At 48.6% G+C, this 23,878-nt stretch overlaps 1 protein-coding gene and 1 non-coding gene across 3 annotated transcripts; both read right to left on the bottom strand.

Moving 5' to 3' along the window:
- Positions 1–4,801: 4,801 nt before the first annotated feature.
- On the bottom strand, positions 4,802–22,068 carry CYP4B1 (cytochrome P450 family 4 subfamily B member 1). Of its 2 annotated transcripts, XM_075539721.1 has the most exons (12): positions 21,889–22,068; positions 15,602–15,743; positions 15,381–15,425; positions 13,204–13,331; positions 12,264–12,388; positions 11,819–11,970; positions 11,541–11,647; positions 10,317–10,507; positions 6,448–6,581; positions 5,641–5,705; positions 5,463–5,545; positions 4,802–4,985 (listed from the first exon to the last, which is right to left on the bottom strand). In XM_075539721.1, the coding sequence occupies exons 1-12, from the start codon at positions 22,066–22,068 to the stop codon at positions 4,802–4,804; spliced, it is 1,536 nt and encodes a 511-aa protein (XP_075395836.1). The 2 variants fall into 2 exon arrangements, with proteins under 2 accessions (XP_075395836.1, XP_075395837.1); XM_075539722.1 differs by lacking the exon at positions 15,381–15,425.
- LOC142438116 (U4 spliceosomal RNA) lies at positions 14,925–15,067 on the bottom strand. Its single transcript, XR_012782553.1, has one exon. It is a non-coding gene; the product is annotated as a U4 spliceosomal RNA (small nuclear RNA).
- Positions 22,069–23,878: the final 1,810 nt, after the last annotated feature.

Genomic DNA, 23,878 nt, shown 5'->3' with positions numbered 1-23,878 from the left:
CCATGCCCACACACAGATCTCATTGGCCATATCCTGATTGACAGACTAGACTCCACCCCTACACTCTTAATCCTCAAATTGACACTAGATTATGTAACTACCACACAGTGCTAGCAGAGTACTGCACTGGGGCTCTGCTATGTCTTTATCTATTTTTTCTTCTTTGTTTTCTCCTTCATTTGCTTTTTCTTCTTCTTTTTTTCTTCTATCTCTTCTCTCTTTCCCACCACAGTCTCAGCATATTCCGTTTTTCTTTTTTCTTGTTTTCTTTTTTTGACTCTTTGTTGTTTGTTGTTATTTTGTCTGCTTTGTGCGTGTTAGTTTGTTTTTTATTTTTGTTCTTGTGTTTGTTTTCTCCTTTCTCTCTTTTTCTTATCTTTTCCCTCTCTTTCCTTTCACAAGCCACTAGCTGCCTCCAGGCCACTCCCCTCCACCTAGGGAAACTCTGATGGCCCAGTTGGGGGAGCTCCTGCCTGCACTTGTTGGCTTTACATGCAGCTGGGGAAATCACGTCCACCCACCACTTCACCCCAAGCGGCTGGGGGAATCTTCCCTTCAAATGGTTGGGGGAACTCCCACTTACATTCAAAGGCCCTACAAGTGACTGGGGGAACTTTTGCCCGCTGTTTGTGGTGCTCCACACTATTGCAGGAACATCCACTCAAACTCCACAGTTATCTCTCTGACCAAGGTAATTCCGCCTGCCATCCACGGTGCTCTACACCAAGGAAGGTACACCCACCCACCCTCCATGGCACTCCAGTTGCAGAGGGAAACACCACACACCATCTGAGCCGCTCCAAGCCCCATGAGACACACCACTACGCCTTTCTGGGAGATCAGCCAGTGAAACGCCATCCTCATGGCTCACAACCACCCAACTAGCATCCCATGAGAAGACTATCCAACTCACATTCCAAATAATGGAATACTGGCCAACTAGGGTAAGAGTGAAATCACAGGAAGATACAGTGTTAGCCTGATCCCCCAGTGCAGCCAGCTGCAGGTAGCTCGCAGAGGCACTCATACAAGTCCCCCAAGAGAGAGCCCAGTGCTCTTCGACTCTGGAAGATGGTGCCAGGTTCCTCTAAAACAACACGTAAACAGCAACCAGCCCAACAGCCTCAACAAAAAAGCAGGAGAAACACAAGACAATACCAGAAGAAGTAAGCCGATATCTTATGTATAGAAGTCCTGATGGCATAGTGGGTTATGAATTGGGTTGCTAACCTCAAAGTCAGCAGTTCAAAACCTCCAACTTCTCTGAGGAAAAAAGATGAGGCTTTCTACTTCCATAAGGATTTGTCATCTTAGAAACCCACAGGGGCAGCCTTACTTTGTCCTGTAGGCTCGCCATGGTGTTGGCAGGCCTGTTTCCTTCCAGGGGGTATAGAAGATAACTTTTAAAAATCTTACTTCTTTTCTTTCCTTTTGGTCTTTCTTAGCTTCTGAAGAGTGTCCTTGTGTCTGGTACTCATGGTGATTTCCTTCCTCTTCAGAGTTAGCAGCATCTTCAAATCTCTTTCTGCTTCTGTCTTCATCTTACTTTTTATCTCAGAAAGACCTTTGAGATAGCTGTTTCTCACTCAGATAATCCAGGATCATCTCCACATTCTTAGTGTAATCAAACTGCCAAGCCCTCCTTTTTGCCTTTAGGGGCAATTATTCCACCTGACATAATCTCTGCATGACTGCTACCAGTTCTGTTGCACCGAAATCTTACCTCTCTACCCTATGTCATTCACACAGCCTTCTGCTTTTTCCCCTCCCAGATAAACTGGAATAAAGTTCACAGGGTTTCAAGTCAGGTCTACTCTCCTTGGGATGAAGGTGGATGGGCCGGAAGAGGGGAGGAGGATAGGCATATATAAGTCCCGCTAAGAAAGGATAGGAACTTCAATCTGCTGCCCATTGGTATTCTTGTAAGCGGTGCCCTATCTCTGTGTTGACCAGCAAGCAACCTCAGCCTGGCCTCATGGGCCCCACCCGTCTACAGTACTGAGTCATCCCCAGTGCCCACGCCCTGCCTATCTCCTGGAAGCACCAAATAAACTGGGTGTGGAGAGAGGGCTACCGTTAAGGATCACATGGGGAGGAGACACTTATGTTAGGAAAGAAACCCTGCCTTCATTCTAGCCAGAGTTAGGAATTGTTCACTCTAGCATCCAGGAGCTGGACAGGGTGTGGCTTTGAGCACCCATCCCTCCCTGACTCAGAGATGTTTGAGAAGTTTTCACGCGTCACCAAGCACTTGTCCTCACTTCTTGGTAGAGGAATGTGTGTAGACTTCTCTGGAAGGTCAAGAAGTCGTGGCTGCTCGGTAGGTGTTTTCTCAGGTGAACAAATGGCCCTGATTGGTGGGAGAGGGTTTCAGATCCCAACTAACAGCCCCTGCCTGCTCTCCACAGGACAACCCCTTGGCAGTCACCTATAGATCAGCCCGATGCCCCATCCTCCCTACCCTAGTGAAGACAGGGTCTCATTCACCCTGCCACACTTGGAGATTACCTGGATGCTGGTCCACTAGAGTCTGGGCCCTTTGAAATCTGGAAGGTCCCATGGGCCAGCATTCCTGATTCCACTAATCACTCACCATTTGGGGGATGCTATGAGTTGGAATCCACTTGGTGGCAGTGAGTTTGGTTTTAAGTTTGCCTTCTGCTAGTGATTCCTGGACATAGCTTCCTCCATTCCACCCATTTCAGCCCACCCCACCCCCATTTCTAGTCCAAAGCACTGACACTCATAGACAAACCTCCTAGATGCCCTCTGCCTGCTATGTGAGTCTATGTTCTGCTTCCAAAGAGTTTCTCTCCCAGTGTGGTTGTAGTCAATACATCCCTCGAGTCCCCTGGCTTCCCCGCCTATCACAGTTTTCAGTTCCGTTCAGCCCTGTGGTGAGAGGTTGTGAGAGAGGAGGGTAGCTTGTCACTCAGTGTTTGACCTTAGAGTTGGGACAGGAGGGTGTGCCTAAAGCTTCCTGAACAGGAGGTTCAACATGTCCCTTGAAACTTGATAGTGCAGAAGGACTTAAGCTGGCACATTCCCAGGTAGGATAGGACAATGGTGGCCAGAATTCTGGGAGGAGGGCCAAGGACACATGCTCTAACCACAGGATTCAAGAGTACACACAGTGACCAAAAAGGGACCCTGCTGGATCCTGAAAATGAACAAGGCCTAGACTGAGTTCACAACACATATATCACACTCATGACACATACACACAGATACTCATTGAAGCCTAAGCCTTGCACACACCTCATACTCCAACACACACACACACACACACAAATATCCGATCACAAAAAGCACCCAGAAGTGCTTGAGAACTTGGCCAAGGGAAGTGAAATGCATCAGGTTACCTGTGGGTGTTCCCATCCTCTCTTTCCTTAGGTGCCTCCCCTCCCCTTCTGAAAGCACAACTTGCTGCCCTATCCCCATGTAATCCTGCGCTTGGGTGAGTCTCAGTACCGATTATGGATTTGGGGTTAACATAGACCAGCAAAAGGTCCTCTGGTCAAGCCTCTTCTAAATAAGTGTCTTGATATGTTTATCCATTGACATTGAAGGAGGAGCACGCCCACCACTTGTCTTGCTATCCAAACAGATATAGGAAGCTGATATTTTTTAGGTTCAGGTGACTTTGGGGTCAACTCCCAGCTGATACTTGTTGAAACCTTATCTTTGTTTGTGCAGAAAAGGCCTATCCAGGAGCCAGGATACAGAGGAGGAGCTGGAAGGATGGATGCAGAGGCAACCTCCCTTAAGGGGGTGGGAGGTGTGTGTCTTTGGACAACATTGTGGAGCTGATTAGGCAGTCTTATGCGGGAGAGCATCGAGGCCTGGAGGGGGTTGTCCAGATGACAGGTTCCCAGGGAAACAAAGAGACATGCCTGTGCCCAAGGGCTGAAAATTCCCCCTCTCCAATCTCTTCCCACCTGCACCCCACAGCCTCCATTGCCTTCTCTTCTGCACCTGTTTTGGATCCTGGATTGGAGACCATGCATTGTTGAAACTGTGGACCCTAAAGTTGTGTGTGTCCCCAGCCACTGAGCATTGCTGCAGATCAGCCACGAAAAATCTCTATCATGTGCCTCCACCCAGTCCCCCTCCCCCAATTTTTCCTCCCTCTGTCCAACCCAACACCACAATGCTACCTTCCTCCTGCCAACCCAGAATGCCCAGAACACCGGTGACTGGGAGATAGCAATATTGACAATGGCAAGGAAGGCTTCAAAGACCATCTCAGAGGAGCAGACAGCAAACAAGGGACACCGCATTTCATGCTACTTGCTGTTAGTTTAGTGCTGAGACGGGGGTGTGTGTTTAGAATTGCAATTGCTCCGCGCATTGCTGTTTCATGCACTTTCCGCACATCTATTATGTATGAAGCACACAAAAGAAATCAGACAAAGGCATCAATGAAGGAGCCAGACCCTGCCACCATCCCGCTGTCATGTGCTGTGAGCTAAATGATGTGCAGCACCATGACTCCCAAGCCAAAGTTTCCATTGGGTCCCCTTGTATTTCCTCAGACCAGATGTAAGCGTAAAGGACATGGTGAAAACATGGCCAGTTATGGGGGAGAAAGGAAATTCTAAAAGAGAATGAGTGCTCACCAGGTGCTGGTTAAGTGAATGAGGGACATGTGTGTCTTATTTACAGACAACACAGATCTGCATGGCACAGGTCTCTTTGTGAATGTCTATGCCAGTCCCATGCTCCTTCTAAATTGCAAGCCTCCCCAGGACAGGGAACCCAGGGACCCCTCATCTAGTCGAAGGAACAAAGTGCTCAGGAACTACTTCATAGACCCTGGGCTCAGTGACTTCAAATGGAGATGAATGCCATTCTTGGAGCGCAGGATCAGCTGAGGTATCTTGATGGGTGGCTGTGAGGGGTCCAGGGAGAACTCAAAGCGCAGCAAACAGAGCGCTGTGACCACCTTCATTTCGCTCATGGCAAACTGCTGCCCGATGCAGTTCCTGTAGTGAACACATAAACAGCCCTCGGGCATTTGTGGGTCCAAAGAAACCCAGACTCCCTCCAACTCAACCCCCATAACCCCCAAAAGTAGACCGCAGATCTGATGAAAGAGGTATTTTTAATGGCCACCCAAAATCAATGAACTGATTTTGTATGATAATTAGCTGATTGGTTGTTCTGGGCTAAAGAAACAGATCCTGAAAGTGCGATGAGGGTCCCAACATGAGGAGATTCATATTGGGTGGCCTGCCTTGGGAGAAACTCCTATAATAACTCATACATCCATTTACCTCCCAAGAGAAAGATAGAAAAGGCTAGCAGGCTGGCCATGTGGAAACTCCATGGAAGTCTTGGAGCTTTCCCTGTGTCCGGATCCACTCCCACCCTAGTCTCTTTCATTCACAGAGAGCCCCAAATGCGGTCCCCACATAGCCATCCGCTTTCCCCTCCCCTGGACATGGTAGACCCCTCCCTACCTGGGTCCTGCAGAGAAGGGCATGAAGGCAAAGGGGTGGCGTCCCACCGTGTTCTCAGGGGAAAAGCGCAGTGGGTCAAAGACCTGAACAGACAGGGCCTTGCTTAAACACCTGCAAGATCGTGAAGGAGGATAACTTAGAAACCCCACCTTATCTCCAGGGTCAGGGATGGGTATACCTCAGGATCAGGCCACACAGCGCCATTCCGGTGGAGGGCATAGATGTGCAGAGAGATCAGGCTGCCTGTGGACAGAATCGAAATCTGGTGACCTGGAGTCCTATAACACCCAAGCCCACCTCTTCCCATGGGTCACCAAGCCCTCTCTGAACCCTGCCAATGACTACAAGCTCGATGCCACACTCTATTCTTCAAAGTGCTTTCGGTCATCATCACACTCGATTTCTGTTGCCCTGGCACCCAGCCTAGCAACCGGACATAGACATTTGTAGAAGGGAAAACACGGGAGATTCAGCCTACCACACTGTGAAGTCAGATAAGGAGAGACCACTACACTGATTTTCCTCTCAGTGAACTGACTTTCAGGCAAACAATTATTCATAACACACAATACTATCAGTGGTAACAGGTTCTCTTCACTGGATGCTAAGCACAGGCCACCTACAGGGCCAAGGGCTCTAAGAAGCTGCCACATGCACTTGTACAGGTTGTACTTTGCCCAGATTCACAGTCTAAGTGGATGACACCTTCTGAGGTTGTTCAGTACACAACTTGTTTGGCCATATGTGACAACCCTGACAAGTGTTGTCTCTAATCCCAACAACTTTGTACATTTCACCCTCTTCTTATTCCCAATTAACAGATGAATGACTTACTCACACAACAGAGAGATGTTGGAGCTAGTATTTGGAACCAGAGCTCTCTGTGAAGCCAAGTACTGAGCTCTTGCCCCACGATGTAAGCTGTTTGGTTCAATATACACAGTTGTCAGAAGGCAGCCCAGAGGGTTCTACCTTCAGAGTTTACCTGTGGGTAGAGAGCGGCCATCTGAAAAGGTGACAGGTTTGCTGAGCTGGCGGTACACCTGAGGCACTGGTGGGTACAAGCGGAAGCTCTCCTTGATGCACATGGTCAGGTAGGTCATCTTGCTCAGATCATCCCTGTCAGTGACATAGGCCATGCTGGACATGAGGAAGAATGGGATCCCAGGGCAAGATAGTCCCCAACCCCTAATTCCTTCCTCACCACCATGCCTTTGGGGACAGAAAGACACAAGGGCTCAAGGTGCCCAGCCCAGACCAAGCTGCAGATGGCCACTCTGACACCAGGCTTCTGGCTCCACTTTGCTCCATCCCCCCATCCCCTTCACCACCACATACGGAAGGCACAGGAAAGGAATCAAGATAAGGCCGCTTCTGTGTCTCTCAACAAGGGACAGGTCCTTAGGTTCTGTTTGATTGCCCTGCCAGTCTTGAAGGGCAAATAAACATTGTTAAATGAGGCATAAACAATGATGATCTCAAGTGAAATATGGTTTCTGTTTTCCTCCCCCCCTCTCCCCCAAGAAGCTCAGAATCAAATGGGCGCTCCAACCATCAGTCTTATGTGATCCTTATGACCGTGCTTCAAATCAGTCTCTTTTCTGTCTCCAATCCTAACTTTTCATTTGTACTTGCTGCAAACCCAGCAGAGCACGGTTGTACTCGAGAAAAAAATGAGATCGCCATGAGGTCAAGTAGCAGCAATAAATGAAAACATAAAGATTATTTTTAAACCCCTGCCTCCATGCTTTGTCACCTCATTATTCTACCTAGAGCTCCTTGTGCCCTCTGAGTGCTCCCCAAGTTTTAACTCTCCTCTGCCCTCAATGTGCAGGCTACTCCATCTTGTCCTTGGATACGCTTCTCCATGAGTTAGTGTCTCTCACTTTAAGAGCTTGTCTCGACATGCTCTCAACGTGTGGCCTCTTAGTTCTTCCCCCTCTTATATCTACCTAACCTTCAACTGCACCTGCCTGGGTATCTTGGGAGGTTTCCAACACCAGACCCGTAAAAGTGGACAGCGGGAACTTCAACCTCCAAATTTTCTGCCCCAGAATTGCAGGTTCTACCTTCTCCAAGTGAATCTATCAATTTATTTTATTTTTTCATAATTGAGCCACCACTCATCAGTCAGTTTGTGGTGGTTTGCATGTTGCTGTGATTCTGAAAGTTATGTCACTAGTATTTCAAATACCATGAGGGTCACCCATGGTGAACAGGTTTCAGCAGAACTTCCAGAGGAAGAACAGACTAGGAAGAAGGCACAGGTTGTTAGCTCCCGAAGAATTAGCCATTGGAAACAGTGGAACAGGGTTCGATGCAGGGTCAGAAGAGGAGCCCCTTGGGATGGAAGGCACTCAAAGTCCAACTGGGGATGACGTCTCCTCAAAGGAGAGTGGACCTTCCTGCTGGGGACGGAGGAAAGCTTCGGGGACCTTCATTTGCCCATGGGACATGAGTCAAGACGACGAAACACCTGCAAGTGTGAATCTAGAAAAGTTAAAAGTGGTGACAAATGAAATGGAATACATACAGATTAATGTCACAGGCATTAATGAGCTTGTATTCGTTGATAATGGTCATTTTGAGTCAGAAAATCATATGATTTACTATATGGGGAATGAAAAAATTCAAGAGGAATGACACCCCACTCCCCATCCAAAAGAACATATCAAGATGCATCTTGAAGTACAATTCTGTCCACAGAACGATAATATCTATATGCCTACAAGGACGTTAAGTTAATGTAACAATTATTCAGATTTATGCACCAATCACTAAAGCTAATGATAAAGAAATGGAAGAACTCTACCAACTTTTTTAGTGTGAAATTGATCAAACATACAATCAAGATGCATTGATAATTCCTGGTGATTGGAATGTGAAAGTAGGAAACAAAGCGAAAAGAATACTAGTTGGAAAATTTGGCTTTGGTGATAGAAACAAAGCTGGAGATCACATGATAGAATTTTGGAAGACCAATGGCTTCTTCATTGCAGATATCTTTTTTTCCAACAACTGGTGTAGTAGTTATGAATTGAGCTGCCAACCACAAGTTCAGTCATTCAAAACTACCAGGTACTCCACAGGAGAAAAATGATGCTTTCTACTCCCGTGAAGAGTTACAGTCTTGGTTAAAAGAAGAAAATAAAAGAGTTACAGTCTTGGAAACCCACAAGGAGAGTTCTACTTTGTCCTATAGAGTCACTAGGAATCATCATTGATTCGATGACCATGAGTGTGGCTTTGTTATACCCATGATCTCTCCAGATGGAATACACAGAAATCAAATTATCTACATCTATGGGAAGAAAAGATGGAGCTCAATTTCATTAGCCAAAACAATACTAGGGTCTGTCTGTGGAACAGACCTTCCATTTACTTGCATGTAATTCAGGTTGAAATGAAGAAAATGACAACAAGCCCTCAGATCCAAAACGTGAAGAGCACAAACAACTCATAACTAGACCAACAGACAGTATCATGATTAAGAGAGCAAAGGGTGAAGGTGTAAGGATTTCATTTTGCATTGATCCACAATCTAGACTCATGAAAGCTACAGTCAGGAAATAAATCAGAGTATTTCTTTGGGCAAGTCTGCTTCAGAAGATCTCTTTAAAGTGTTAAAGAGTCAAGAGATTATTTGAGGATTAAAGTACACCTGATCCAAGCTGTGGTAGTGTCAGTTACCTCATGTGCATGTGAAAGTTGGACACTGAGTAAGGAAGACCGGAGAAGAATTGATGCCTGTGGATTATGGTGTTGGAGAAGAATATTGAAAGAACTGTGGACTGACAGAAAATAAATAAATCTGTCTTGGATGAAGCACGGCTAAAATGTTCCTTAGAAGAAAGGCTTCATCTCATGTCCTTTGAACATGTGATCAGGAAAGACCAGTCCCTGGGAAAGACATCATGCTTTGCAAGGTAGAGTCTGGGAAAAAGAGATAGCTTTTCAATGAGATAAAGGAACACAGTGGCTGCAGCAACCGGCTCAAACATAGCAATTGTGAGGATGGCACAGGACCATGCAGGGTTTTGTTCTGTAGCGCAAAGCATCTCTATGAGTTGAGACCAACTGGACAACACCCAACAACGACATGCTTGAGTATCCCAGGGTAGAAGCGCAGAGAGAAAGCTGATGTGTGTGCTGACATCCAGGGTCCAAAGAGGGGGCACGGGGGGGGGGGGTGGCGGGGAGAGGTGAAAGAGAAGAGTAGGAGCAGTGAGAAAGCCAAGGCAGTGGTGGGATGGAGCTTGTTAGGGGTCCCCAAGGTCAGGACAAATGAGCTAAAAGGGAAGCAGGGAGAAATCTGGGCTAGTGGCATAAAGCTGGAGCTAAGAAACAGGCAGCTACCATTGATGCTAGATGTTAAGGAAAGGTATCAGGCAGCTTTTTCCCCTTTCAGAGAAAGAGACCAGAGCCTGGAATGCTCGACAGTGCCGTCCAAAGGCAGATGGAAACAGATCAGCATTTCCCATGGCCCAGGTCTGTTCTGCGTTTCCACTTCTTTCTCTTTCAACTCTCCCCTCTGCAAACAATCCCAGAATCAGCCAGATACCTCCACCGGAGGGAAAAAGCACATAAGCAAGCATCTTCCTGTTGGCGGTAGTCTCTATATTACACCCATGTGAAAGGACTACATTATATCAGAATGTAATGGGATGCATCTGGACCTTGCCTCTTCCAACCAAACAAAACTACAGTCCTGGAGGGGATAGGAAGGACACCTGCTACCACTCCATCTGATTTCTAGAGCAGCCCTGGGTTATCCATGGATAACAGAGAACACAAGGGCACGGGCCTTCTCTGGGCTGAGCAGGACAGGTTAAGGTCACCCATGGTCTCACTCACCACTGGAAGGTGTCCTGGTCCCCCAGGATCTCTTGGACCTCCTCCCTACATCGATGCTGGTGCTCAGGGTACAGGGCCATGCAGTAGAGAAACCAGGAGATGCCACTGGTGGTGGTATCATGTCCCTCAAACATAAATGTGTCCACCTCGGCCCGGAGATCTGCATCTGATAATTTGCTCCCACCTTCATCCTGAGTTAGGGAAGGCATAATGGGACCACTCAGGAAATTTGAGATCAGTACCGAGAAGAACTCACCATATAGATTGTCAACTGAAAGTCCAAGAGAGCCAGTGAAAACTCCTCTTCAGGCTGTTCATGGAAACCCATCTTGAATGCCGTCCTGGATTCCCTAGCGAAGTGACCTATGACCTAACACCACCCTGTGTCAGCTGTGCCCTTGGTGCCTGGCATGCCGTCTTTGGCCATGTTTACACGGAGCCCCGCTGGTGTTGTGCTCAGAGGTCGGGCTGCGATCTGCATGGTCTGAAGTTCCACCCGCAGCTCCTCAGGGAAAAGACTGGGCTTTCTGCTGTCAACAGTTACAGGCTCAGAAACCCACAGGGGGTCGCGAAGAGTCAGCATGGACTCGATGACAGTGACATCCCCTATCTATCTCCTCCACTGGTCTTGTCAGTTTCTAGAAAGCAAGAGCAGGGGTTTTTTCATCTCGGTATCCCTAGCACACAGGTCCTCGCTAAGGATAGGAGCCCACTGAGTCTGTGGAGTGCGGGGAAAGTGAATGAACTAACTCTGAGGTTCTAGGATTTTAGGGCACCAACTTCGGGAAGTTGGAGTTGTTGTTGGTTGCTATTAGGGTTGCTCCCACTCCTGACAATCCCATGGGCATACAGCAGAATGAATGAATGGCCATGCCATTTTCACGATGGCTGGTATGGTCTAGCCCATTGTTGTGGCTACTGTGTTGGTCCATCCGTCTCGTTATGGGTTTCTCTCAGTTTTGCTATCTACCGCTTAGAGACCAGGATCCAGGCGCATCCTGTCCCTTCTCTCCTCTGGGACTTTGATGATATGTCACTGGACAATGAACAGGTCATTTTGCTGAGAAAAAAATAGGTGGAAAATGCTGAGCAACCTCTCTCCTGGACGGTGAGTCTTTCCTGAGGAGGTTGAGGCTGGCAGCGGGCAGGGGCGGGGGGTGAGGGCGGTGTCAGAGTGGTTTCTGAAGCCAGTTCAGGGGGGGGGGTGGGCAATAGTGCACTCACCCGGGCCCCCAGGAGAATGTCCAGGAAGTCCAGGTGTCTCTTTTTCTGGATCTTTTCCCATTCTTTTTCATTCTTCAGCGCTGCCTTCCGTTCCCTGATGACATGGTCTGCATCGGGAGCACAGAGAGTCACTGCTGGGGAACCCAGGCTCTGCCCAAAGGAGAAGCCAAAGGTGGGGTGGTGGTGGTGGTGGTGGGGAGCTCCCAGAGGGTCCAGAGAGGAGCTACACTAGAACTCGGGCTTTCTGGAGGTGAGCCCTGTGGGAAAGATCCACCTACCTGTATGATCATGAGCCACCTTGCAGGCGCGCAGGAAGCGGCGGCCGTGGGGGGTGAGCCAGTAGATGAAGTCATTGTGATACTGGAAGGACTCAAGGCGCTGCTGCATCAATAGGGTGAGACTGTTGACGGCCAGGTAGTAGCTGTGGTCCCTACATAGCACAGAGAAGAAGGGGCGACTCCCACACTGATCTAGGACAGAGTTCAGAACAGCCCTGTTCCAGGAAACTGGGCCAAACCCCAGCCCTCCCTGTCCTCCCTTTTTCCATCCTTAACCCTACACTAAAGCCACCATGTACTCCCCACCATATGCAAATCCCCCTATCCCTCAAACTGAGACGCCCTAGGGCAGGGCCTATCTCCTCTCAAACCAGGGCTCCAGGAACCCTGCCAGCTCTCCCCTCCTAACTGGCCAGTGGTACGCAGAGCCTGAGATGCCCCTGACCTTTGGCCCAGGCCGCTATCTCCTTTGCCAAAGGTGCACTTCATGAGTGTATCCAGCGCCATGCGGCCCACATCGCTGAAGATGTCAAAGCTCTTGTCCTCACGGGCCATTTTCTCCCATGTGTCCTGAATCCCAAAACAGAAAACAATGTGGGGGACCAGTCTAGTTGGATATCCCACCCCAGACCTCCAGGATCCATGGCCACACTTCCCCACCAAGCCCCCATCACACACACATGCAAACCTGATCTGACCCTCTCTCCTACTGGAAGGTAACATGCAGGTAGAGGTTTGAGGCAGACAGGAGCAAAGGCTAGGACCAGGAGGCAGGCCTACAGAGACAAGTTCTTTATCCCAGCAAAGGCAGCCCATAGGAACAGGAGGTCCAAGAGATGGGCAGCTCCCCTGTGCAGTGGGTGTAAGTCTGGCCTGCCAGTGAGGCGAAAGGAGGAGTTAACCTGGGTGACCTTGGGGAACATGTAGCCCTAAGAATCAGCCTGACTGCTGGTCCCTGAACTTCCTGTTAGATTGCTAATTGCATTATTGTAGGCAGCTATAGCAGGCAGGCAAGCAGAGGATGAGGGTGAGACACTCTGCAGAGGTGAGAAGCCTTCCTGACAGTCTCAAATATATGCAGCCCTCGGGCCGGCTACAGTTGGAGCCTTATGTGAGTCTCACAAAGCTCCTCTGGTGTTGACAGAAAAGGACCTAGGAGAGACAAGGGCCAGGGGTTGCCAGGACACTCAGAGTCACCCACAGGTCAGCTCCCAGCTGCAGCAGGTGAAGCCAGGGGCCACTGCATTGTCATTGCAAGCAGAGCAGGGTCTCAGGCCTCAGGGTTTCCTTACTGCTGGGAGACACTTGGCCTCCCCCAGCTCTTCTGGACATGGAGGCTGGTCCAGAAGTTGAAACCCTCCAAGATCCTGGCACAAGTTGCTCACCAGCATGGTGCGTGTAGAGTCAGCAAACACAGCTACATAGGGCTTCAGCACATCATAATGGAAGCCGGGGGTCAGCAGCTTGCGATGCTGGTACCACTTGGGCCCCTCCAAGACCAGCAGACCTTTCCCTGGAGAAGAGATGGAAGGGGGAGAGGCAGTCCATCTGGGGGATGCCCTTCCAGCCCGGAGCCAAGCAGATGGTCATTGTTGGCATACCATCCCTAACCTGGGCTCCTCAGGGCATGGTCACTATGAGAGAAAATTTTGCTCTTTGTGCCCCCACGCCCAAGTAGTCAGAAACCTTTGGTCAGAGCTAACAACCATGACACCCAGGACCTCAGAATGCAGGAGGTGGCAATGACTCAGCACTTGTCTCCTGGCTACACCCAAGAAGTCTAGGCCCAGGGACAGGGGTCAAATGAAATGAAACTCAGACAAATGGAACATAGCTCCTTGGGGAGAAGCAGGCAGAGGCAAGGCTGCTGGGTCTCTCATTGCCAACTGGGATCACGGCCTCAGGCCTTAGAGAACCATCAACAGTGTTTGTACTTCCTGGTCTGAGCAGGCCCTTAGCCTACACACAGCCACTCACACACATCCAGAGGAGTAGAAATGCATTCTTCTGCGTTTCTCAAAGCATTGCTTGCGTGCCTTCTCATTTTATTCTATTCCCTTGGACTAGGAGCCCTGGTGGTGCAGTGGGTTAAACATTGAGCTGCTCACTGCAAGGTCAGCAGTTTGAAACCACCAGCTGCTCTGAGGGAGAAAGATGAGGATGAGGCTTGCTATTCCTGTAAAGATGTACAGTCTCAGAACCCCACACAGGCCAGTTCTATTCTGTTCTACGGGAACACTGTGTGTCAGAACTGACTCGAGGGCAGTGTGGCTGGTTGGTTGGTTGGTTGGTTGGTTGGTTGGTTGGTTGGTTGGTTGGTTGGTTGGTTGGTTGATTGGTTGGATGATTGGTTGGTTGGTTATTTGGTTGTTTGGTTGGTTGGTTGGTTGGATGGTTGGTTGGTTCGTTGGTTGAATGAATGGTTGGTTGGTTGTGCTTTGATCATTGAAGAGAGGTCTAAAATCACTGATGTCCACACAAAAAAAGACTTCTTTGTGTGACTAGATATAAGGGGCTTGGGTGGCACAATGGTAAAGTACTTACCTTATAACCAAAAGATCCCGCCAGCTGCTGCATAGAGGAAAGATATGGCCGTCTGCTGCCGGGAAGACTGCATGATGGAACCTCTGGCAGTCCTACTCTCTCCCATAGGATCATGATGTGAAGGCATCAACTCGACACCAATTGGTTTTGTGTGCTTGTTTGCTTGTTTGTTCTGTGTGGGGGGCGTGGGGGGGAGTGGTGGTGGTGGTTTATTACTGCATTAGTAAATAAGCTTGGGAATGCTGTCCTCCTCTTGAGCCTGCCCTTTCTCAGCTTTCAATATGATGTGGAGAATACCATGAGATCATGAGAAAAAGGTGGCCTTTGGAGAAACTTACACCCCTGGCTCATCAATACTCAATAGCTCCCACCTAGCCTCACCATCAAGGCATATTCGTTATCCTCCGATCAAGACCAGCTGACCTTCCCTACCCAGTCTAAGCTCGCCAGCCCCGTCTTCCAGCTGCTCCAATAACCCACAGCCTCTGGTGGCACCATCGTTAGCACTGCCACCTGACCTTTTCTTAGTTCACTATGAGCCAGCACTGATTTGATGGCAGTGAATTTATTTGTTTGTTTGTTTGTAGGGAGTCCCATGACTGGCATCTATGGGACCCTACTGAAGTTTTTTGTTTTTTTTTCAATTAGCAAAACTCACGCCTCGGATAAACCTCACTGGCTATGATATTGCCTCTGTGCAAAGCTCCTACTGAAGTTTCTGCTGGACCCAGTGTCATCTCCTCCAGGAAGCTGTTCATCACAGCCACACATTTTCTAGAACCCTAGCTCTGATTGTCCAGAGAAATAGAAGTAACTGGTCCCCTGCCAGGAGCACTCCTGCCTAGCCTCTTTCTTCACACTGTGCAGAGCTTAGATGGACACATGGGAGCAAGAGGTCCTGTTGACAACATTACGGATTGAGTGGAGGTAGGATAGGGAAGGCAGGGTAGGATCCCAGCCACTCAGAGCCAAAGGATTGGAACAGGAAAGGCAGAGAAGCCGGGTATGCCCCACTCACCAATCCACTGGAGAAAGAAGTCATACACATCTGGGGCTTTAGGGTCTGTAGAAAGAGGAAGTTTGGGTCAGTAGGAGATGGAGTTGTTCCCGGAGGAGGCTTCTTGATAAAGCAGGAGTGAATCTTACTAGCCATTCCCAGACATAAGCACAGTTCCTCCTCCTCACAAGCTCTCAGACCCTTGATTTCAAGAAATCCCACCCTCTCCCAAGGGTCCTCACCACCACGGCTGTACACAGCTTTGGCATAGTCAGGTTCATAGATGTTCAGGAAGCCGATGAACTGTCCAAACCAGAGTGGGTGGGCATGAGGGAACTGGTGGGCCCAAGATACAACCTTGTCCAGACTCCCTGTTTGCTGGATCTGAAATGGTGACAGAGGTCCACAGCCACTCATGAGTCCAGAATCACTAGCCAGCCCCCAATTCCCTGAGTAGGAAAGGGGAGCGGCCACCCAGGAAAGTCCTAGAAGCTTCCTTCCCTCTTACTGCACCCCAACTTCCAGCACAGTCCTCAATGTCTCTGGACTCTGTCCACTCTGAAGGCCCACACCCATGATGTTAAGTCCAAACCACACCCTTCTTGCACCTGAGTGACCTCAAAAAACGACCATGCTTTCATCTAGCACACTCAGTCAACCCTCTACATTGTAGTTAGAACTTCCTTTTAAACCCTAACACTCGTTTATTACAAAGAGTAATATTCGTTCAAGGCACAATGTAAAAACCACCTGATTTCCACTCCTGCTTAGTAATTCAACACATTTTTATTGAGGACCTACTGTGTGCAGGGCCCTGTTCTAGATACATTAGGACAGACTGGGATACATATGAGACAGACTGGGACCACCTGTTTCATTCAGCAAGGCAAACAATGAACCAGCAAATGAGTAGGTAAAATACTCTACTCCCCAAATAAAGTCTTGGAAACCCAAAGGGGCAGTTCTACCCTAGAGGGTCACTATGAATCAGAATTGACTGTATGACAGTGAGTATAATTGATGAACAAAAATGCTGAGATAAACCTGATACTGTGATGTAAAATAACAGGGAGGACCTACTTTGGTAGATCGTCATTTCTTGTTGGAAACAGCACTGAAAGATAAAGGTGGATCAAGAATTGGCCAAATGAAGAGGGAACAGCAAACACAAAGCCTCTGAGGAAGGAAAAGCTGCCGCACCTTCCAGGAGCCTCCATGCTATGCGACACTGGCAGGAGAGGAGGTTGGAAGGGGATTTGGAGGAGTGTGTGTACGCTGAGGGCTCACGCAAACGTAGTGAGTAGTCGTGTGCATCGTCGCATGGCAGTGTGACTATGGCCGTCCCGTGAGCCTGAATGTCTAGAATTAAAATGACCTCCTAGGATGTGGCACCATCTCTGTGTCGGTTCTTCCTCGTGGCACAGTCTCTGCCTCTCTGACACTCTCCTTGACTAAAGCAACATTCCACCTGTGCTTCAGCGTGACTGCTTCTTTCCAGAAGCCTCTGTAACCCCCCACCAACTGATCTCTCTAGCACTGGCCCATTCTGCTGGGTGTAGGAACCGCCTGCTCCGTAAGCAGCAGAGTCCTTTGACATTCCTGTTCACTGCACATTTCCCGGTGGCAGACACTGCATTGAGAGGACCGCATGGAATCTTTCACTGAATCCGCAGCAAACCCTAGAAGAAAGGCACAACCACAATTCCCACCTCATTGATGAGGAAATTAAGGCTCAGTCACATGGTCGGCTAGGACCCCGACTCCATCTCTAGCTGCACGCTTCCCAAATGCAGAAGCCACTTCCCTGGCATCCTCAGGTCTGCCAGCGAGCTAAGCACAGGACTTTAGACACAATCCATGCTTCATGAAGCGTGCCTTGAATAAATGGAATGGGGGAAAAAGGTGGAAATAAGGGAGAGAAAGAGGGAAAGAGAAACCATACCAAATATCTGGCTAACCTAAACACCGGCCAGAGAGGGTCAGTCTCATGAGGAAACAGCCCAGTGTCTCGCTCAATGTAGAAGTTCACAAAAGGGCCTCCGCTTGCATGCCTCTGTGTGGTAAACTATACTGCCAATATCTACTGGCTCTTCTGACCGTCAGATTCATTAGTCCTTTCAAACATTCTGTTCCTCCTTACAGTGATCGGAAAGGGGGAAACTATGCACTGAGTGCTGTATGTCAAGTGCGACTATGTAAATGATTTCAGAATGTCTCATGAACCTGATGTGGGGGAGGGATAATTCCTCCCATTTTTAAGGGAGTTCCGTTTGTGTTGCAATTTGTGCTGGCTCTGCTTGCTTTTCAAGTATAGGTTCCAATTTGTTTCCCTCTAGGTAAATTTTTCTTCAGTCTTTAAAGATTCAGATCTTATCCTGGGCTTTGGGGGAAGGTATGAGTAAGCACCTATAAGTCAGAATAAGGGATATTTGGCTCTTCTAGACTTTTTGAGAACAGTGAGGGACCATTTGCTGTGATCAGCACAATTCACACAGCAAGTATCTTCACATTCAGGTTGGGAAACATATTGGTGTCAAAGACTCGCTTCAGAAATGCCCCCAAACAGTCGCAGCCTTTACTCTATTTGGAATGATGATTTTCTTAATAGCCTTGTCCAGGAGCACGAGGTGGGTCCAGTGTAGAGATTGCACATGGCCATGGCCCTTTTTAGCATGACCATTGTTCCTTTTTGCTTTATAATCTTGGAAGGGAGGATCCAGGAGCTGGCCATGCCTATAAAAGTTCTCTCTCGCCGTTTCCCACTCACTCAATGAATCACGTTGTCTCCCAGAAGACAGCCTTAGAGCAGGAGGGGGCATCTAATCAGATAGCCCCAGGACTCCGAGGAGTGGCCCTGGTTACTCTCAACTATAGGATCCATCTCCTCCCGGGTCCTCTGCATAGCGCAGTGCCATCTCCCCACAGACGCCCTTCCTCACGGCCTCCCAACTAAGCATTCTAGTCTCTCCTCCTCCCCTTGAGGGCTTGTAGACTTGCTTACTGTCCTTGAGCACACAATGCCAAGAGGGCGCAACGTAATAAGCATTCTCCCCACACTCTGGTAAGAGGGGAACTTCCAGTGTCCCCGATTCCTCCCCAGCCTCCTTCCTTATTGGTGGTGCCACCCGAAGGGCCCCCTCCTCCTGTGTCTATCTTCCTTTTCCATCTTCCTTATTGGGTGTTCATCTTCACCCCTCCCAAGACCCGGGAACTCCGCTGGACAGTACACAAAGAGCCTAAGCCACAGAGAACTCGGATTAAGAGGAAGTCAGGGTTGGAAGGAAACTTTAGATGATCAGGTTTACCTAAGGCCCCCCTGCTCCCCACCCCCACTCCTCTTGTCAACTAGGCTTGGGCCTTCTGATCATCCTACCATGGACAGGAGATGCATCTCATGCTGACCCACACCTGCCTTCTCACTCCCAGCTTTCCCCTACATGCCTTGGTTATCCAATAAAAAAAGGGGTGGGGTGTAAAAATCAGTGAGATTGAGGATGGCTACAGGCAGCCAGATGGACTGACCCCACTGCTGGAGCTGGAGCCTCTCCTGAGGCTGGAGGCTGCCTCTTCAGTTCCCCTAGGCTACACAAGTGGATATATCAAATCAGTTTCGGCTACTCTGAGCTAAGATGCTTTCAGGACATGGAGATCTGGGCTGAGCATGTTTTCTTCCAGAAGGAAGGAGGTCAGGCAACATCAGGACAGCAACCCCCGGCCCCACCCTCCATCTTCACATTTGTACTCCTTGTTGATCTCACCAAGAATAGACAATCGATGGAACAGGGAAGAACAAGCCACTCTCTACGAGGCTCCCCCAGAGTTCAGAAAGTCAGCATCGCTTAGCAGATCACACCCTCACTTCATAGGCAGGGACACTGCAGCCCAAAGACCAAAGGGAATCGTTTTGTTGAATCTGGCAGACCAAGAATCCTAACTTGAGACTCTTTCTGCTGCCCCTCCTGTTCATAAGCCAACCAAGCTAGAACCAGTTGACAAGCTCAGTTGGCCAGTATTCAAAAATCCATGCTCCTGTTCAGTGGCCTCTCAAAGCAAGGGAGTGGAAAACCTTGATGGGAAAAAAAAATCTGTTTACAAAATGGTGGTGGTGGGAGTTTAAAAACAAAACAAAAGTTGGAGGACCAAGGGCAAAGACACCCCCTCCCACAATCACTCCAGCATTTTGGGGTTCCCTTAAGTTTGGTCATATTGATGTAAGATTCCAAGTACTCAGGCTGCCTGGTCCAGTACCTTTCCAAAGTAAGAATTTCTTTTCCTAAGAGCTCAAACATTTCTCATAACAGATAATGCACTTCTTTCAAAACAACCCAACCATCTTTGAGACTATCCCAATTTCTCTCTCTCTCTCTCTCTCTCTCTCTCTCTCTCTCTCTCTCTCTCTCTCTCTCTCTCTCACTATTCTATTCTAATTCTTAAAAGTCACTAAACTGAAAACAACCCACCTGTGACTGTCCCTCTTGAATCCCTGCTCAGCCCTAGGGAAGCACAAACATTTCCACTTCCCAGGGCAGTCCTGTAGGGATTGGGAGGTGGGGGGCCAGATGTTCCTGGGCCTGCACTCCTCCAGAATGGGGCTCCTGAGTGGCCTTGGACCCCCTTTCCCCAGTCATCTCTCTGCCTGGGGAAGCACACATGCATCGTGAAGAGCATTGAAGCTCAGCATGTCCAGCCTGTGTCAGACACCAAAGTTATGTTAATGGAAATGGATCGAGTGCCTGGCAAGAAAAAAAAATCATCCCAAAGTGAGAAGAGTCTGCATTTCCGAAATAACTATTGGTGAAAAAAATGCATTCAGTGTAAACAATAGTTTGGGCCACTCAGCTATGGAGTTCAGCAACAAGCTATGAAGAACCGCAAGTGGGGGGAAATCTAATGGTACAGACTTCTCAGTAGCAGAGAAGTGACTTTGCCACCACTCTGGTGACAACCAGATGACTCCACTCTTCCTCTTTCTTTCCAGAAACAAGCGACTCTCCCCCTCACCAGGCAGTTGCACAACTATAATCCACACCTTGGTCTTTGGATCCCAAAGCCTGTGCTCTGTCCCAGACACCACTCTGATTTCCAACCTTCCGAAAGGAACACTAACCCCAGGAATGGCCAGGCTTTACGAAAAAGTAAGCTAAACACACACACACACAGGGGGAAAAAAAGGGCAGAAGAGTAGGGACCCAAAAGACTGCCCAAGAACCCTAGCAGATACCGATATTGGCCCTCACCTCATGTGTGTGGCTTTGTTACCCAAATTGGAGCCCCAAGAAGTCATTCTTTATTTAACAAATAAGCATCTAACACCACTTTCTTGAATTCTCCCCTGGATGTGTTGTTACCTGGACTGATGTCCCCTCTTAGCAGCTCACCCACCCCCCTTCATGCCTCAAAAACTGACGCTCCAGAACACCTAGTCTCTTCCCTCTGCATATTCGGTATCTCCTCCCGGAGGCTCGCCTCCACGCCTGTGGCTTCCTTTGCCTGTGACTTCCAAACCTCTGCCCATCCCAGCTCATCTTGCTTCTGAGCTCCAGGAATATAAGCAAGCACTTCAGGGGCTGAAGTAAGCAGTGTATATTTCTTCGGGGAAACTCTTCCTTGCCCTTTGAGAGTACTCAATCAAGCACTGCCTGCAGGCCGCTTCAATGCTTTCTATTTTCTAAACTATGAGTGTCCAGTGTCCAGTGGAACTTCTTTTCCATCGTACTTTCAGGCCTGTTTCACAACACGAGGTAGGAGAGGTAGTCAATATCCACAGTACGCTCAAATAAACACATAATCCTTTTTGGTAAAATTCCACTTTCATCTTCCCCCCTCTGCACTTTGACGATCTGGCTGCCTGTGGCTTTGGGCTCTGGCTGGGTTGGACCACAGACCCTGATCCCCTGTCCTTCGTATTGTTGACTGGCCTGGCTTTTCCCCGCTGCCACCCCAGAGGAGGACTTTTCTCTACTCGGCTGCAGCCTGACTTCTCCTTTCAGTTATCATAGGTAACGACAGCCACAACCACCACCCAAGAATCAAAAGTTCAATTTCTCATGCCCAACTGTTCTTTGGGAGGGTCTCTCACATGTCAGCACTCATCTCTCCCTTTGCGTTCACTTTCCAACCTAAAAAAACGGGAATTTTTACCCTCTGCCGAACTGAATAATCCCTAAAGCAGACTGCTTCGTTCCATCTTACAATCCAGGTACGTTTTCTATCCCTAAGCCTCTAACAGAGTCTTGTCAGACTCTTGAGTTTCAGGATGATTGGAAGCAGTGTGTGGCTTGCTTGCTTGCCCACCAGCTCTAAACTAATCCGCACCCCTCCCCTGTGGCTAACATGAGAGGCAAGATTGAGGGTGAGATGGGGACAGTGGGGGGTAGGGAACCATGGCTCCCAGGATGCCATGTCCTTCACCTGGCACAGGGTCTCTCTCTCTCTTCCTCCATAGCTCCCTTGGGATAAGACCTGATTCTTATCAGGAAAGGGGCTTGTTTTGAATACACCTCTCCAACCCTTTCCTCCCCCCACGTACCTCAAGTGCATGCCCGAAGAGCCAGTGTGTAGGGGGACCTGGGAAGCGGTCCATAGCCCTGGCCAATTTCTGCCTCCGAAGTAGCAGGCGGGCGAGCTTGAGGAAGCCTAAGGCCAAGATAAGGCCAGAAGCTAACCAGGCCAGGCGGGAAACACTCAGAGAAAGTAAGAAGGGAGCCATGGCTGGAGTTGCAGCCTGCAGTCCCAGCTGTCCAGGCTCTGAGCTGGCTCCGTTGCCTCCAGAGCCTCACACTGTGGACCCAGGCACGCTGCCAGACCTCACCGCAGTCACGCCCTGTAGCCAGCAGCAACCGAGGCTGGGCTGAGTGCCATGAGGCAGGGCCAAACCTCAGACAAAATCAAAACTAAGCCTCCGCATAGCAACCCTATAGGACAAGGTGGTTGTAGGGCTATCCATCTTTATAGACGCATATTATCACAGCTTTCTCCTGTGGACTGGCTGGTGGTTTCCAATTAATGACCTTTGGGTTAGCAGCCAACCACTTCACCTGCCAAGATTCCTTTGGGGACAAGGGCCACACCACCACCAAATCCACTGTCATCCTGTCAATTACCACTCTTAGAGACCCTCTGTAGGGTCTGGGACTGCGGAACTTTCCTGGAACAGACAGCCTCATCATCCTCCTGCTAAACAGCCAGTGAGTGCAAACTGCTCACCACCAGGCCTCCTGCCAGGCAAGGCTAGCAGCCCCCAAATCACAGAGAAACAGACGACCTGCTGACTTCTCCCAAAACTCAGAAAAGACCAACCAGGCAGTGGGCTGCAAAGGAACCAGCCAATTGAGCAGCATTAATTCCTTAGAGGAGCAAACAGAAGGCAATTCTTTTTCTTCTTTCTTCTTTCTTTTTTAAAAATCACGTTATTGGGGACTCTTAAAGCTCTTATAACAATCCATACATCAATTGCATCAAGCACATTTGTATATGTGTTGCCATCATCATTTTCTAAACATTTTCTTTCTGTTTGAGCCCTTGATATTAGCTCTTCCTTTTACCCTCCTTCCCCCGCCCTCCCACCGTCACGAACCCTTGATAAGTTATAAATTATTATTATTTTCATATCTTCCAACAACTACTGTCTCCTTTCACCCACATTTCTATTGTTCTTCCCCTTTGGGGGTGGTAGAGGTTACTCATCTATCATAGCGATTGGTTCCCCTTTCCTCCCCATTCACCTCCCCCACCTCCGGAAATTCTTAATGTAATCATCTCTCTCATGATTTACTTTCCCCACCTAAGTACCTTGTATGTTCCAGACACTTCCTGCACACTGTCTCATGCACACCAGGCAACAGAGAGATTGTAGGTACTTACTCTTTATACCCATTTTCTAGATCATGAAGCTAAGGCTCAGCTTTCCCATGCTCTCCTATAAGTTTCCAATTCCTGCTGACAGTGTGTACCTCTAGAATGTTCACTTATTCCAGACACAAGATGCTTTAGAATCCTTTTGTGTTTGTGTATGTGAGGGAGGGAGTGGGAGAAGAAAAAGATTAGGATCAAGGTTTTAGCCCCAGAAGGAAAATGCTGGTTCAGAAATGGGCCAACTCTATCTACATACCATAGAATAAATTTGACACTTTATGACATTGTTTCCAAAGTAATAAGGATAAGACAACCACATACAATTTCCCTTCAAACTGAAGGAATCACTGAGAGCACAGAGAGGGTCAGAAACTTGCCAAAAGTCAAAGAGCAAAGGCACAGACAGTAGCCCTCAATTCCCAGCACAGGGGTCTGTGGAAAAACAAACTTGGCCCCAGCTTCCACTCTTTTTTTAAATCATTTTATTGGGGGCTTATACAACTCTTATCACAATCCACACATGCATCCATTGTGTCAAGCACATTTGTACACTTGTTTCCCTCATCATTCTCAAAATATCTGCTTTCTACTTGAGCCCTTAATATCAGCTCCTCATCTTCCCCTCCCTCCCTGCTCCCCGTTCTTCTTCATGAACCCTTGATAAC

Source organism: Tenrec ecaudatus, chromosome 1 (assembly GCF_050624435.1).
Source record: "Tenrec ecaudatus isolate mTenEca1 chromosome 1, mTenEca1.hap1, whole genome shotgun sequence".
NCBI classification, from domain to species: Eukaryota; Metazoa; Chordata; class Mammalia; order Afrosoricida; family Tenrecidae; genus Tenrec; species Tenrec ecaudatus.
The sequence above is the reverse complement of the archived record's forward strand: the minus strand, read 5'-3'. Positions and strand labels throughout refer to the sequence as shown.